The 13,071-nt window shown below is 36.4% G+C and overlaps 2 protein-coding genes and 1 pseudogene across 2 annotated transcripts; all 3 read right to left on the reverse strand.

Moving 5' to 3' along the window:
* Window positions 1-2,906: 2,906 nt before the first annotated feature.
* Window positions 2,907-4,041, reverse strand: LOC141832768 (bZIP transcription factor 50-like; annotated as a pseudogene).
* Window positions 4,042-4,903: 862 nt separating this feature from the next.
* Window positions 4,904-6,146, reverse strand: LOC141832767 (expansin-A16-like). Its single transcript, XM_074720151.1, has 3 exons — window positions 5,929-6,146; window positions 5,512-5,842; window positions 4,904-5,370 (listed from the first exon to the last, which is right to left on the reverse strand). Exons 1-3 carry the CDS (start codon window positions 6,071-6,073, stop codon window positions 5,043-5,045), a joined length of 804 nt encoding a protein of 267 aa, XP_074576252.1. The 5' UTR covers window positions 6,074-6,146; the 3' UTR covers window positions 4,904-5,042.
* A 1,402-nt stretch (window positions 6,147-7,548) lies between these two features.
* On the reverse strand, window positions 7,549-12,947 carry LOC141833240 (RNA polymerase I-specific transcription initiation factor rrn3). Its single transcript, XM_074720637.1, has 16 exons — window positions 12,819-12,947; window positions 12,450-12,603; window positions 11,853-11,957; window positions 11,700-11,771; window positions 11,540-11,611; window positions 11,220-11,459; window positions 11,044-11,154; window positions 10,862-10,960; window positions 10,660-10,776; window positions 9,999-10,067; window positions 9,772-9,878; window positions 9,378-9,461; window positions 9,200-9,296; window positions 8,557-8,679; window positions 8,104-8,288; window positions 7,549-8,011 (listed from the first exon to the last, which is right to left on the reverse strand). Exons 2-16 carry the CDS (start codon window positions 12,561-12,563, stop codon window positions 7,696-7,698), a joined length of 1,911 nt encoding a protein of 636 aa, XP_074576738.1. The 5' UTR covers window positions 12,564-12,603; window positions 12,819-12,947; the 3' UTR covers window positions 7,549-7,695.
* Window positions 12,948-13,071: the final 124 nt, after the last annotated feature.

Consider the following 13,071-nt stretch of genomic DNA (forward strand, 5'->3'; position numbering starts at 1 on the left):
TTGAATTGGTCGGAAGCGTGGCGAAGTCAGACTGGCCTAGTGGCCGATCCAACCGATGGTCTTTTGGGCCGGGCTAAGTGAAGCTGAAGCCAGACGGAGTAATTGATATTGAGCCGATGGGTCAGTCGAAGGGGGGTTGACCATGACCTCTTGATTTGTCATGTCAGATTGATTCTTGACTTTTTTTTTGCCATAAAGATCCTCAAATATACAAAAATAAGTATTCTCGAAAGATAATTAAGGATGGATGGTTAAATTAAGCTTAATTTTGAATAAACATATGAATATTCATTCATCAAAGTTCATAGAAAGTAGAATAATTATTCATTCATCAAAGAAGTAGAATTGCAGAGAGATGGTTGGTTTAGATGAGGGAAATGAAGCATTCTAAGATGGATTTGTTGTGGAATATGGTTTATAAAATCAATTGGGTTTCTATGTTTCATTTTGGCTGAAAATTTGAGGGAAATGCTGAAAATTTTCTTAGTCATTGGGCAATCTCGTATGATACGGTGGTAAAACATTTAAGAGAACAAACAAGATCATTATTCGAGATTAACTTTTAGATGTGTATAAATTGTATTCCAAATTTATCAGAGGAGTTCAGACATCTAAATTATAAAAAATAAATTGCTCGGAGTTCATGGAGGAGACTTATGTGCCAATGACTCAGAGACAACAAAATTACCACAAAGAAAATCGTTACTGGGGTTTACCACAAAACGTCCGTTTCCATCGACCGCCCAAAGTAAACACTAGGAAGGAAGAGAGTTGCACAAGGTGACCAGTGAAACGCCATGTTTTCTTCCTTTTTGCAGCTTGTCATGAAAAGTCAAGGATATAGGAGGGTTCATGGTCGATTTGAGATAAAATTTTAGGAAATATAAATGTTTCAATCTTTCAGATTTGACAATTATTTTGTCTTAAAATGGAAGAAGAGTCTTAAGAATGAGAATTTTATAACTTAAAACATTGAAGAAATTGGCAGCAGGCATGCACTTAATTCAGAAGTGATTTAGGATGCTTTTGGAGGTACAGCCAACGAGGACCCTTATTTTTATGGGTAAAAATTCAAAAAGTCTCTTTTTTTCAAAAAATTTCAAAAGAAGATTTCATGAGATATTTTTTTTCTTAAAATATTTTTTATTTAATATTATTATAGCAACTATTCAATAATTTGTCCTTTGGATATAGTAATTATGATGAAACATTTATTAGAATAGATAAAAATCGAATCTTGATGAAATTGAAACAATATTCTTTTCTTTCGTGGTTAATTATAATTTTCAATTTACTTTCTCATAAATAATTGTGGGATTAATAAGGTGAAACAATTGGGGTGGTGGATTCTACTTTTGTTGGAGTATGATATTATTCTTTTATTGATAACTATAGGTAAAAATTCCTTAAATAACTATTATAATTATTTTAAAATAATTTAATTAATTTAAATAATTTTGATAATATTTAAAATTTAAAATTTAATTATAACTATGTAATAGTGATCGAATTGATACATGTAAAAACTACTTGTTATTATAATTTTAAAAATTATTTATTTCACTTTAATTAAAAATATTATACACAAATTACTATTATATTAATATATTCTTTAATAACTTAATTGAAATTTAAATCTTAAAATTTTAAATTCTAAATTATAAATTTAAAATACTATTATATTAAATTATTTAAATTTTATTAAAATTGTGTTAAATTAATTAAAATAACTTAAAAACGGTCGTAGATAGTATCTCTTAGTGATTGTAATAATATTATATTAAATATTATATATTATAACAACTATTAAATAATTTCTACACACTAATTATAATTGTTATAATAATATTATTATTAATAATATTGAAAGTAAAATATTTAATAAAATACTCTTTTATTTTAGATTTTAAAATATCCTTTTAATAATTTACCTAATTTAAAACATTCTTTTAATTTTTATTCTATTTTTATGATTATAAAAAGAACATCCCATTTTTTAGAAATATTAAAATGACACTTGTCAAGTTCTTGAAGGTTAAGAGTGTTAAAATAAAAATATTATTAAAACATTTCAATCCAAATCCGAGTTAAACTCAACTCGAAAACTTTACACCTAAACTCATATAACCTAATCAATCCGAATAATCCATTTTTTTTATTTTTTTTTTTTATTTTTATCTTAATACTCCACCATTGACATACCAACATTCTACTAAAATATCTTAATTTTTAAAATAAAATTTATTTTATTAAAAAAATCTTAAATTCTAAATTCAGAACAACCTAAATCAATGTGATCCGAACTCAATTCAATTCAAAAATCGTCCAATCCAAAATTAAAAATCCTTGACTCAATTCCACTTGAATTCATTTTTAACACCCCTATTGAATATCACAACTTTAACTATCACAATAATTTTATATGCTTTTTAAATGAAGTGCTACTTTGATCACAATAAAAATAAAAAATTCTTTTTGATTTTTCGCCCAAACCTTGAAACAATATCTCTCTCTTTTGGATTGTTCACTCTCAAAGATCTAAATTTTTTGACGAAAATCTACCCATCTATTTAGAGGCACCTCCATACATATGATTATATTTGATACCGTATTTGGCAAAGAAACAAACATGATTTGTTAAAATATTTTTCAATATTATAAAAAAATGTCCAAATGTTGTAAAAATTATAGGTAAATCCAATAATACACTAGTAATCACATTCAATTGTTCATACTATTTTCCTTGAATTTTTAATGACATCTCTATTTTTTTTCAATCTTTTATTTTTATTGAAAAAGAACTTCAAATTTTAATTTTCTCCAATTTATTTTTGAATACAATGAGCATGATTATTTTTTTATTAAATACAAACTATAATTAATTAAATTTATATTCTCACAGTAGGTTATTTATAAATTTAAAAATATGCTCATTAGAAGACCAATAGAAACGATGGAGTAAACACAGCACATACCACCAAGTTAGAGCACCTCGACGACATGCAGAAGATCGAACCTTTTAATCCTACTCCTCGTGCCTCTGCACCTCCGCCCAAAATTACCCAACCTAGATCCCAACATCATCTCCAAAATCGTATTTTTCACTCCTCCGTTCATCACAATTTCATGGCAGTTGCCAATTCCCTGACCCTTTCTGTTCTTCAGATTCTGGTCGCCCAGATCTGGAAGAAGGAACGAGCAAATGATACTGACGAGCCAAAGCAGGGAACCCATCGGCAGGGATTCTGATGAAGCGAGAAACGAGAAGCAAATTTCAGAATTGCGAACAAAAAAAATCAGAAGTAGCGATTCGGCCCCGCATCTTACCCTCAAAGAGCACTGCAGACTCCTGCTCCGCTGCGGAAGCATCCGGATCTTTCTTTTCCTTCAGGTACATCGACGTCCTCGGTCTCGATTTCATGGCAGAATCACTGATTACCCAGATCAAAAAAAAAAAAAAACATGATCAAGACAAATTTTTCAACACGAGCCAGAGTTCATACACGGTTATGAGTAACTTACAAAACCCTAAATATCAGATTTTTTTTTTAAGCACAATTTTCTCCAATAACAGATGAATCAATCAATACCTTTTCAGCTTCTTGCTGGCCGGTTCCTCATCCTCTTCCTCCTTATGGCCATCCTTTCCCTCACCGTCGATTGCCGCCTCCGGATCGGGAGTCTCAGCCTCGCGAGACCCTAAATCGAACAAATCAGCGAGGAAATCATCCACATAGAAGCCCTCGACGGCAGAATCGCCTTCCTCCACCTCCAGATGGGGATAGACTGGATCAGAAGAGGCGATAGATTCGCCTGAAGGCGAATCGACGCACTCCTCCCACTCGGTGGTGGGAGGCAGGGTCGCGGTAGAAGCCTTGGAGGAGAAAGTCAAGGTAGTCGAGGTCGAGGTCGAGGCCGGCGGCCGGTGAGAGGGGAGGTTCCACTGCGCCTGCAAGTGCCATGGCGGAGATCGAGGCGGGTGGCTACAAGTCCAAGGTCCAATATATAGGGCGGCAGTTAGCTTGGACTGCAAGAAAGGAAGAAAGAAAGAACAGTGCCAGAAACAGGGACGAAGTTTCGCCTTTCACATGACCAATAGAATTAAACACCTGCAAAAATAATTTTCTAATAATAAAATAACAATTTCAGGAAATAGGGAGGAAGGTTCACTTTAAATATAGTGTTTGATATTTTGCGCGACTCTCTTGTGTGCGCCCATGAGTGTCATATTGATCCATCACGCGATCATGCGTAAATCTGACCATCCAAATATGGAAATGCACAGTGTTCCGCGCCCAACCCTCACCACTACCGCCGTGTCGTCCGGCCATAGTCGGCCCAGGCGCGATCGACGCGTCGCTCACCGACGCGTCGGTCGGCATCGGATTCCGACAGGATTGTGGTCGGAATCCGATACAATTTGACCGGAAACGTCGATCGGCAGTGGCACATGTCGATTTCCGACCAAATCGTGGCTGAATTCCGACCAAATCGCAGTCGGAGACCAACCGAGGAAGGGCTACCGTCGCATGCCGGTCCTTCCTCAGCCGGTCTCCGACCGCGATTTGATTGGAATCTGACCGCGATTTGGTCGGAAACAACGCGTGCCACTGCCGGCCGTGTTCCGACCAAATTACGTCGGATTCTGGCCACAATCCGACCGGAATCCGACGTCGGCCGAAGCGCCGATGAGTGGCACGTCAATCAGGCCCGGACCGACGGTGACCGGATGGCACAGCGAGAGCATCGGCAACAGTGATGGATCAACTATGTCGCTCACGGAATCGTGCAACGGGGATCGCGCAGAATATCAAATCTCCTTTAAATATTTATTTAAATGTAAAATGATAATAACGTGCTGTATTATTTTCAAACAGATACAGCTCTTGTTCTTGTTCTTGTTTATTCCAGAGCAAACTCTGCTGCGATTGAATCCTTCCTTCAAACGTTGTAAATCTGTTAGAACGCAACAAGGAGGGAAAGCAATAAGGTACACATTACAAAATTTTCAGATTCTGAAAGTTATCGAACACCAGAAAGACTCATGGTCTTGTTTCAGTGTTCCTGAACTGCTTCCCTTCGAACGTCTGCCCGAATTGCCAGTTCGCCGGAGCGACGTTGTACGAGGTCACCGTTCCTCCTCCGCCGCTACTAGTCACCTCGAAAGACAAGGGCTGACCTCGTAGGTCCGCTTCGCACTGCCAGTTCTGCCCCCAGTTTCTCCCCATGGGTATCCATCCAGTTCTCGAACCTTTCACCTTGACTGCTGCAATCTGACCATCGGCGGCCACATTGGTGATGAGCACTTGGAAGAAGAAGGCCTTCCCTGACATCGTGAACCTCATCCTTCCAGTTCTCTCGCATTGCACCCTGCACCATAGCCCGCAATAAATGAGAAATAATTATGCCATGAAATTGGTGCCATTGAGTTCATCAAACTCTCGTGATTCCATTGAAGTTGTTGATCTACAATTTTAGGAGAAATTCAATGAGGGAGTTGAGAATTCTAACCTTCTGTACTGAACTGGTACCACATCGGAATTCCTCCTCGCAATCTGTAGAAATGCGGCCTCCGCCATCTCGAAGTGCTCCCGGGGGAAGTTACACCAGCCGCCGTCGTCGCCGGGGAGCCCGAAGTTGGGGGCGCAGAAATCCGCGGCGGTGACGACGACCGAGGGGCTCCCGTTGAGGCACCAGAGGATGTGGTTCACGCACCGCACCTCGAAGCACCCGCCGCAGGCGACCCCTCTCTCGAACAGCGCGCCGCTCACGGCGGTGGCGCCGCTCGTCCCGTAGCCCCAGTCGCCGAGATCCCCAAATCCACAAGCGCCGCCTCCTCGCTCTGCGCGCAAAGGCGAGACCTTTATTAGGGTTTCTGGGTCAGTTCGAAGCTAATTGAGGATCTAACTTGGTCGACGGCGGTATTACCGGCGGGAGTCGATGTGCCTCTGGTGTAGGTCGCCGTGGCCAATCTCCACCTGCCGTATCTTCCGCTGTCGATGTCGGTAAACGCAACCGCCATGGAGGAGAAGAAGGAGAAGAGAAGGAATGCGCGGTGAGGCGTGGAGTTCATGCTTGGTCGGGGAGGAGGACGACGCGACGCTCTTCGAAGCTTTTGAGCTCGAGCGGCCAAGAAAAGCTCCCTGTTTTTGGATAAGCAAAGCGCGAAGCCGTGGACGATGGAAAGGATTATAAAAGAGTTTAATTTCATTTTGAACCCTGTAATTTCATATTTCAATTTTTTCTTGCTTAATTTCTAAAATTTATTTCTTCTCCGAATTTCCCCCCTTAAAATAATAAAAATAGTAGCTAATTTATTATTTCGGGATTCAAAACAAATCAAATTCCTATTTATTCCGATTTAATTTTTAATTTGGACAGAATGATATGGACATATTATATTGACTTTGGAGGTTTTTGAATAGAAGGTAGAGTGGAATGTGAAGAATAAAAATGTGAGGGTGAAAATAAAAGTAATCCATGAAATGAGGGACAAAGTGGCTCTTCTTTTGCGGCGTTTTTGGGGATTGTAATCAAACCCGGTTCAGCTTTAATGTTAGTGGACGGCGATGCCATCATTAAGTGAACCGGTTTTATTGATTTGTTTTATAGAGTTTAATTAATCTTAAATTTTACATTTTTTTAATAAAATAATTTAATAGAAATAGTACCGTCTATTTATAACTCAATTAATGCAACACTAACTCCACCTCATTACTACCGATCAATCATAAATCAAATATTTAAAACAAAATAGTAAATAATAATTTGGAGACTTTAGTAAATATGATGTATTCACCGTTGGTTGAATTAATTAGTACAGGATAGATTTACTAAAATAAATAAAAATTGAATCTAAATGAAGTTGAGATAATGTCCTCTCCATAACGGTCAATTACAAATTCTCGATTTATCTCTTCATAAATAGTTGTGGGACCAATCGTGTGAAATCGTTGGGGTGATAGATTCCATTTTTTACTGAAATGTATTCGACATTTGAATCTCAACTATTCACCATTTGAACCTCAATTATAACATACTATAAAATATTTTTTTTTTAATAAGATAAAAATTTAGAATGTTAATTACTGAGTGAGAAGTTATGTGTGCTTTTGAATTTATCTGATGAGCTATGAATACGTAGGAGTTCCAAAATTAATCACATCAGAATTATAAAAAGAATCAATAGAAATTAAATAATGGAATTTCTTTTATTATTATTTAATATATTTTAAATTTATTGATAAGGCTGTAACCCACCTGAAAACCTTTTTAAAAGGCTAAGAAATCTCATACATCTCTAAAATCAAGTAAAAAAAAGAAATATTTCAAAATCTAAAGAAGAAATCTTTTAATAGCCCTTGATGATTATAAAGTTGAAAACTTAAAATACAATTTCGTACATGAGATATTAAAGAAGTATAATATATACTAAAAATTTACTTTTTAAATGTCAATAAATGATTTTTCAAAGGCATTAATATCTATTAATTAAGGTCTTTGTTTCCTTTTAAAAAACACAATAATTAAACATTCTATAATGCGCAAAAGAAAAATTCAATGATAAATTTGTCAAAATTATTTTCACCAAAAAAGGTACAAAATTTAGTAATACTTCGACTCTACATGGACCTCCCAAAGCTAAGATCACAACAATGAGCTTGGTCAAGCTGATTCCTAAATCTTTTGATCGTCTCACCTTTCTTCTTTCTTTGTATACAAAAACCCATGATGAGGGGATGGAGGACTCTGAGATGGTCTTATTCTCGCCGGCATCCGAGATGGCTGATCGAAGTTGGTGGCTACTTGGTGAAGGAAGCTGGGGTTCGGGGTAATTGACATCTTGTCAATTTTCAGATCAAGATCATCTTCGTCATCATAGAGATTGAGGTCAATATCCTTGGGAAGGTCCTTGAGTTCGTCCTCTCCCTCACTGTCCTCACCCTCGCTGTCGTGGTCACTGTAGGTTGTCTTCACCATGTCCCAGAACTTGAAATTGGGTCGCATGAATCTGGAAAAACAGAAAAAAAAAACAATGACTTTTTCGGAGAACAAATCCTTGATTGAAGTAGATCATACATGTCATGAGGAACAAGGAACAACCTGTCAGATTCTTTTAGAAGATATGGATCAAATGGGAAGAACATGTCCAAGCGCTGAATTCCTCCAAAAGCCTTTGAGAATTCAGATTCGAACGAGTTGTCGTAGGAATACAGCATGGGTTTCTTAAACAACCGGGCAGTCTGTGCCTGCCTCAGGAACTCCTGAACGATCAAGGGCAAACACACCTGCATAATGTACAAGCAATTGATATCCAGACAATCCAAACTAATTCAAAATGTTTCAGAAGTTTCGCACTTAGATAAGTCAGTTTTTGTTGTTAGCATATGATTCTCTCTTCCTCAACTCTCTTCTTTCTTCTGTTCTCTAATTTTTAACCAATGGGATGAAAAAGAGATTGCTGATGTTTTACTCTCAAAACAGTATTTAATCTGCAGGAAGGGTAGCAGCTTATGTACTTAGCTTATAGCGAAAAAGCTATGAATTTTTACATACCTTAAGAGGATCCAAGACTGGATGATGCAAAATTGAATCGATAGGCAGGTGGAAAAGCAGCTGCTTCAGTTGAGGGACATCGCAGATGGATCGCAATCGAAAGCAAAGGATGTACATCACAGCCTATAAAAGAAATAAAATAAAAATCCATGAACATCAAAAAGAAATAAAAAAAATTATATTATTTTCTGCCAACCTATTTGCATCTTCAATGGAACAAAAATATTATAATATATGTCAGCTGTAAATTATTTGTAATTGGGAAAAAACCAGCCAAACATAATAAGGATCTGATAAAACTGAATAAATTAGCTGGATTTCTCAAAATCAAACGAGACAAGTCAGCTCCATCTAATTTAGGCTTTCCTTGTTATGAAACAACTAAGGTTGAAAAAAATTTAAAACATTATTCATCAAAAATAAAAATAATAAAAATAAAAAGATTAAACAAATTATGGCACGGATTTGAGCTCCATTCATGCAAATGCGAGTTTTCCACCTAAGTCTAATGAAAGCAATAAAAAAATTGAGGAAAATTTTCCCTAATCTTTTTCTTCCCTCTAGCTTTTCCATCAGACGAAAGAGAAGAAAATTTCTGCATAGAAACTGAGCATATGAGGCCATCAAAGAGATTAAGATGTACCTGACATCCAGAGTAAAATACTCGGTGAGCTTGAGGACTGATTTTGTTTACCCGAATATCTTGCAATTGACAATACTCAAAACACCAATCCACCAATCTGAACCAGGATTCATAATTCCAATAGGTAAAATACATACAAAAAGCTACACAGGAGAAAAAACAAGAAAACTAAAAGAACCTCTTAAGTATGCTTGCAACAAGGGAAGAAGGAATAAACTTAGCCCGGGCCAAATAACTTGCAAGATATGCAACAGCCTTCATTCTGCATACAGAAGAATAATAAATTGGCAGGCATTCATCAAGAGTAACTTTATTGAATAAGTAGATCAATGATTCCATAAGATCTGATACTAATGCAGTAACATATTAATTGCTCAAGTAAAATGCTAACATGACCATGATCTAATTTTACAATTAACTCAGTAGCACATAGAGTATGCTGCTCAATAATAATTATGTGATAATGCCAAAATTCCAATGATGTCCAGGCTTATAAAATAACAATGCATGCACACTAGCTATTGCTTAGTACAGAAGCCAATGATATTTCTAGTTTAAAATGTCCAAAATACCTGGAATCCGGATCCTCATCCTTCGAAATAAAAATATCTGTAAGCATTATAGCAAATTTCAAACCACATGTGTCAGGATCCAATGAACAGGCATAAAACATCAGAAACTGCACCAAAAAACAATTAGATGAGTTCATACAAATATCATTTACAGAACAATGAGACAGATGCAAACAAAATCTCAAAAACATCAAAAAGTGATGTGAAGAAACAGAAAACAAAACTACCTGAGTAAACTTTGACTTGTGAAGTTTTAACATGGCCCTCCGGAAGATTTCTGACAGTCTTTCAAACACCTACTTCCCAGAATACAAATGTGAAAATATGGCAAAACTATTTGCAAAGTGCCCAAAGGCAGTAATTTCAAGACATTCAACATGCAGATAGCATTTATTTGTAGGATTGAGCATTCATGTTTGTTACAATATGCAATACTTCAGGCAATGCCAATTCAATTTCACCTAGAAGAAAAGAAGTATAAAGCCACTAACAAAAATGACTCTTGTTCATATTTTCTGCTACATATCCGAACAGCAAACTGACTCAGGTCAATAAACTTCAAATGCACTGTTAATGATCCAAAACTGCAGATCTCTTTACATATTTCTTATTCTTACTTCTTGATTCATGTTAGCCATGTTCATTTTGCGGTCACCCTTTTACCTTCTTTGTGAGTGTTTACAACAAAATAAAAGTTGCATTTCAAATAATCAGCAGGGAAATCCTAAAACCAGCTTCTTAAGTAAGACTCTTCTTTACCTTCTAAACAAATCACATTATTCAGCATTCGTTTTTGAAGAAATCAACATACTATAGAATTTCTCTAACTACCACACCAGTTAAATACTAAGAGATTTGTAAAAACAAAGAGGTTTCAAAGAAGCGTACCTCTAATAACTGGCCACTCTCTGAACATGATTTAAGATGTTCACATGCCACCACCATCAAACCATCCAATTTGTCAGCAAAGGTGTTCTTCGCTAAATCCACAGTGTCCATATTAGGCTACAAAAGTAAGACAATGTGTTTAAGTCTTCACTAAAAATTTTGAGAAGAAAATGGGAAAAAGATATGCTCATAGATCATGTACTGTAGTATATTCATCATCTTCATTACACTCTCCAAGTTCAATTGCAAATATGTCTTTGTTCGGTTCTTCCTGAAGAATGTCTTCCCAGGGTATGTTTACCTGTCGCACAAGAAGATGAGAATTTCACACCATTCAGTTAATCTAGAAAAATAATTCAGAAACCAAACAAACCAGATACTCACATCCAAGTCTATCAGCAAATCCACCACTCTGGCCAACACTGTGCTTCCAAGGAATTTTCCAATTTCATTTCTTTCTAGTCCAAGTATGCCCTCAACATATGTCATCAAAACCTGCAAATAGTGACAATTGAGCCTTTGTTTGATATATCATTTCATTTCTATGTTTTATGGCTTACATATTTGTCTTCAGTGAATCTAGGCATAAGTTTGTCAATTAAAATCTTCAGTCGTGCTGGAGCAAGAGGTACTAAAGTATTAATGCAATGCAATGCCAAATAAACTTCACGACGAACTTCTTCCTTTCTCATGAGCCATCTTTTCGATTGATTAAGGGGTGCCTTTAACTGACGAGGTGGCCGAAAGTTGTGCAAAAGCATATACAAACAATTGTCAAGAAATTTTTCAGGTACAGCGGCCTGGTGTCAGAAGATCCAATGGATTACATCAGCAAATTTCATACATAAAGTGAGCATAAAAAAAAATATTAGATGCATACCAATGCAGTGATCAATTCAAGCAATGCATTTCTTGCATCTAACCCATAATCCCAAATGGATGACATAAAAATCTAAGAAACATATGGCAGGTTGTAAGTTAAAAAATGAAACATTGAAAAAGAGTGAGAATATGCATTCTAGAAGAGTCCATAAACGTACATTATTTAATAGGGAACCATGGTATACAGCATCTAGCCTAAAAACAGCTCTTGAGAGTGCCCTCAATGCTGTCTGTAGAATCAAGAGAGAAAGAATGTTGAATTTCTAAAATTTTAATCATGAATAGATCTCAGTTTACATATGACCACCAACCGCCGTCAAAGCTTCATCATCTTGACCGATTCTCTTGCCTGGGTTCACCACAGTTACAAGGTAATCATACTGCTCCTTATTGCTCTGAGGTACTAAAGATGGAGCCTGAAAATAAAATAGAAGAGTTAAATGCTGTAGTAAGTATCATTGAAATTAACTTAATGATTAAAAAAAGCAACAAATTACTGCTCCATATCAAAGTTTACTTCACAACACCAGTGTTCTTCTATCAATTAAATTGACCTTAACATAACGCTAAAAGAAAAAAATAATAATGCATCTCTACAAGTACAAATGCAAATGGACAGTGTTCCAAATATCATATCAATTATTCCCAACCATATGCATGAAACAATAAATTCCACAGTGAAAGGGGGAAAAACATTTCCTGAAGCCTCAATTTACATTAAAAGATAATCAATCTTAAGTAAAGTGAAGAGCATAAATATTGAGAGAGAAGACTATATCCATAAATAAGAATTTTTCATCAAAGTATTTACCTCCATTTCTGTTATTTCAATAACAGAAGGTGGAATTTGGATTATTAAGAAATATTATAACAAAAGATTTAGTAAAAAGGTCAATATGGCTTCTCACCATCCGAACACCATCAATAACGTTTATAACAGAAGCAAAAGCCTCCGAATCACTGAGGTAGCCGTCCTCCGCCACACCAACAGGAAAGTCATACCCATGCAGTTCCAACCCCATCGTCGGATATTTCAATTCAACGAAGTCCTTCCTCAGGCAGCTGATAATAAGAACAATAAAAACGTCTCAGAATCATTATTTTGTGTTTAAGGTTCAAGGAGCTTAGTGAAACGAAACTTGCTGATCCGCTATTACAAGTACAAACATCGTAAAAAGAGACTCCTTTAGTCAAATTAAGGACTCAACCAGTTAAACTACCAACAAAAGAAATTAAAAAAAAAACATTTTATGGATGGAGAAGAGATGTAGGATTACAGAGCGTGCAGGAGCGTAGTAGCTCTCGGCGCCGCGCCGACGAACGTGAATTCCACAGGGGAAACGAACACGGCGAGACGCCGAGGAGGAGGCAGCGGCTACAACGAGGAGGCGTGAGGGAGGAAGGGTTATTAGGGTTCCTGGAGGAGAAGACTTGGTGCACGCGCCTTTTAAACGGACGAGATAAATCACGCGGTGAGAAGATTTCGAAATTCCAACAGAATTAGTTGGTTATACAAATATTTTTTTTTTT

This window comes from Curcuma longa, chromosome 8, assembly GCF_044706935.1.
Source record: "Curcuma longa cultivar G26 ecotype Majalengka, Jawa Barat chromosome 8, ITB_CL_G26_1.1, whole genome shotgun sequence".
Classification (NCBI taxonomy): domain Eukaryota; kingdom Viridiplantae; phylum Streptophyta; class Magnoliopsida; order Zingiberales; family Zingiberaceae; genus Curcuma; species Curcuma longa.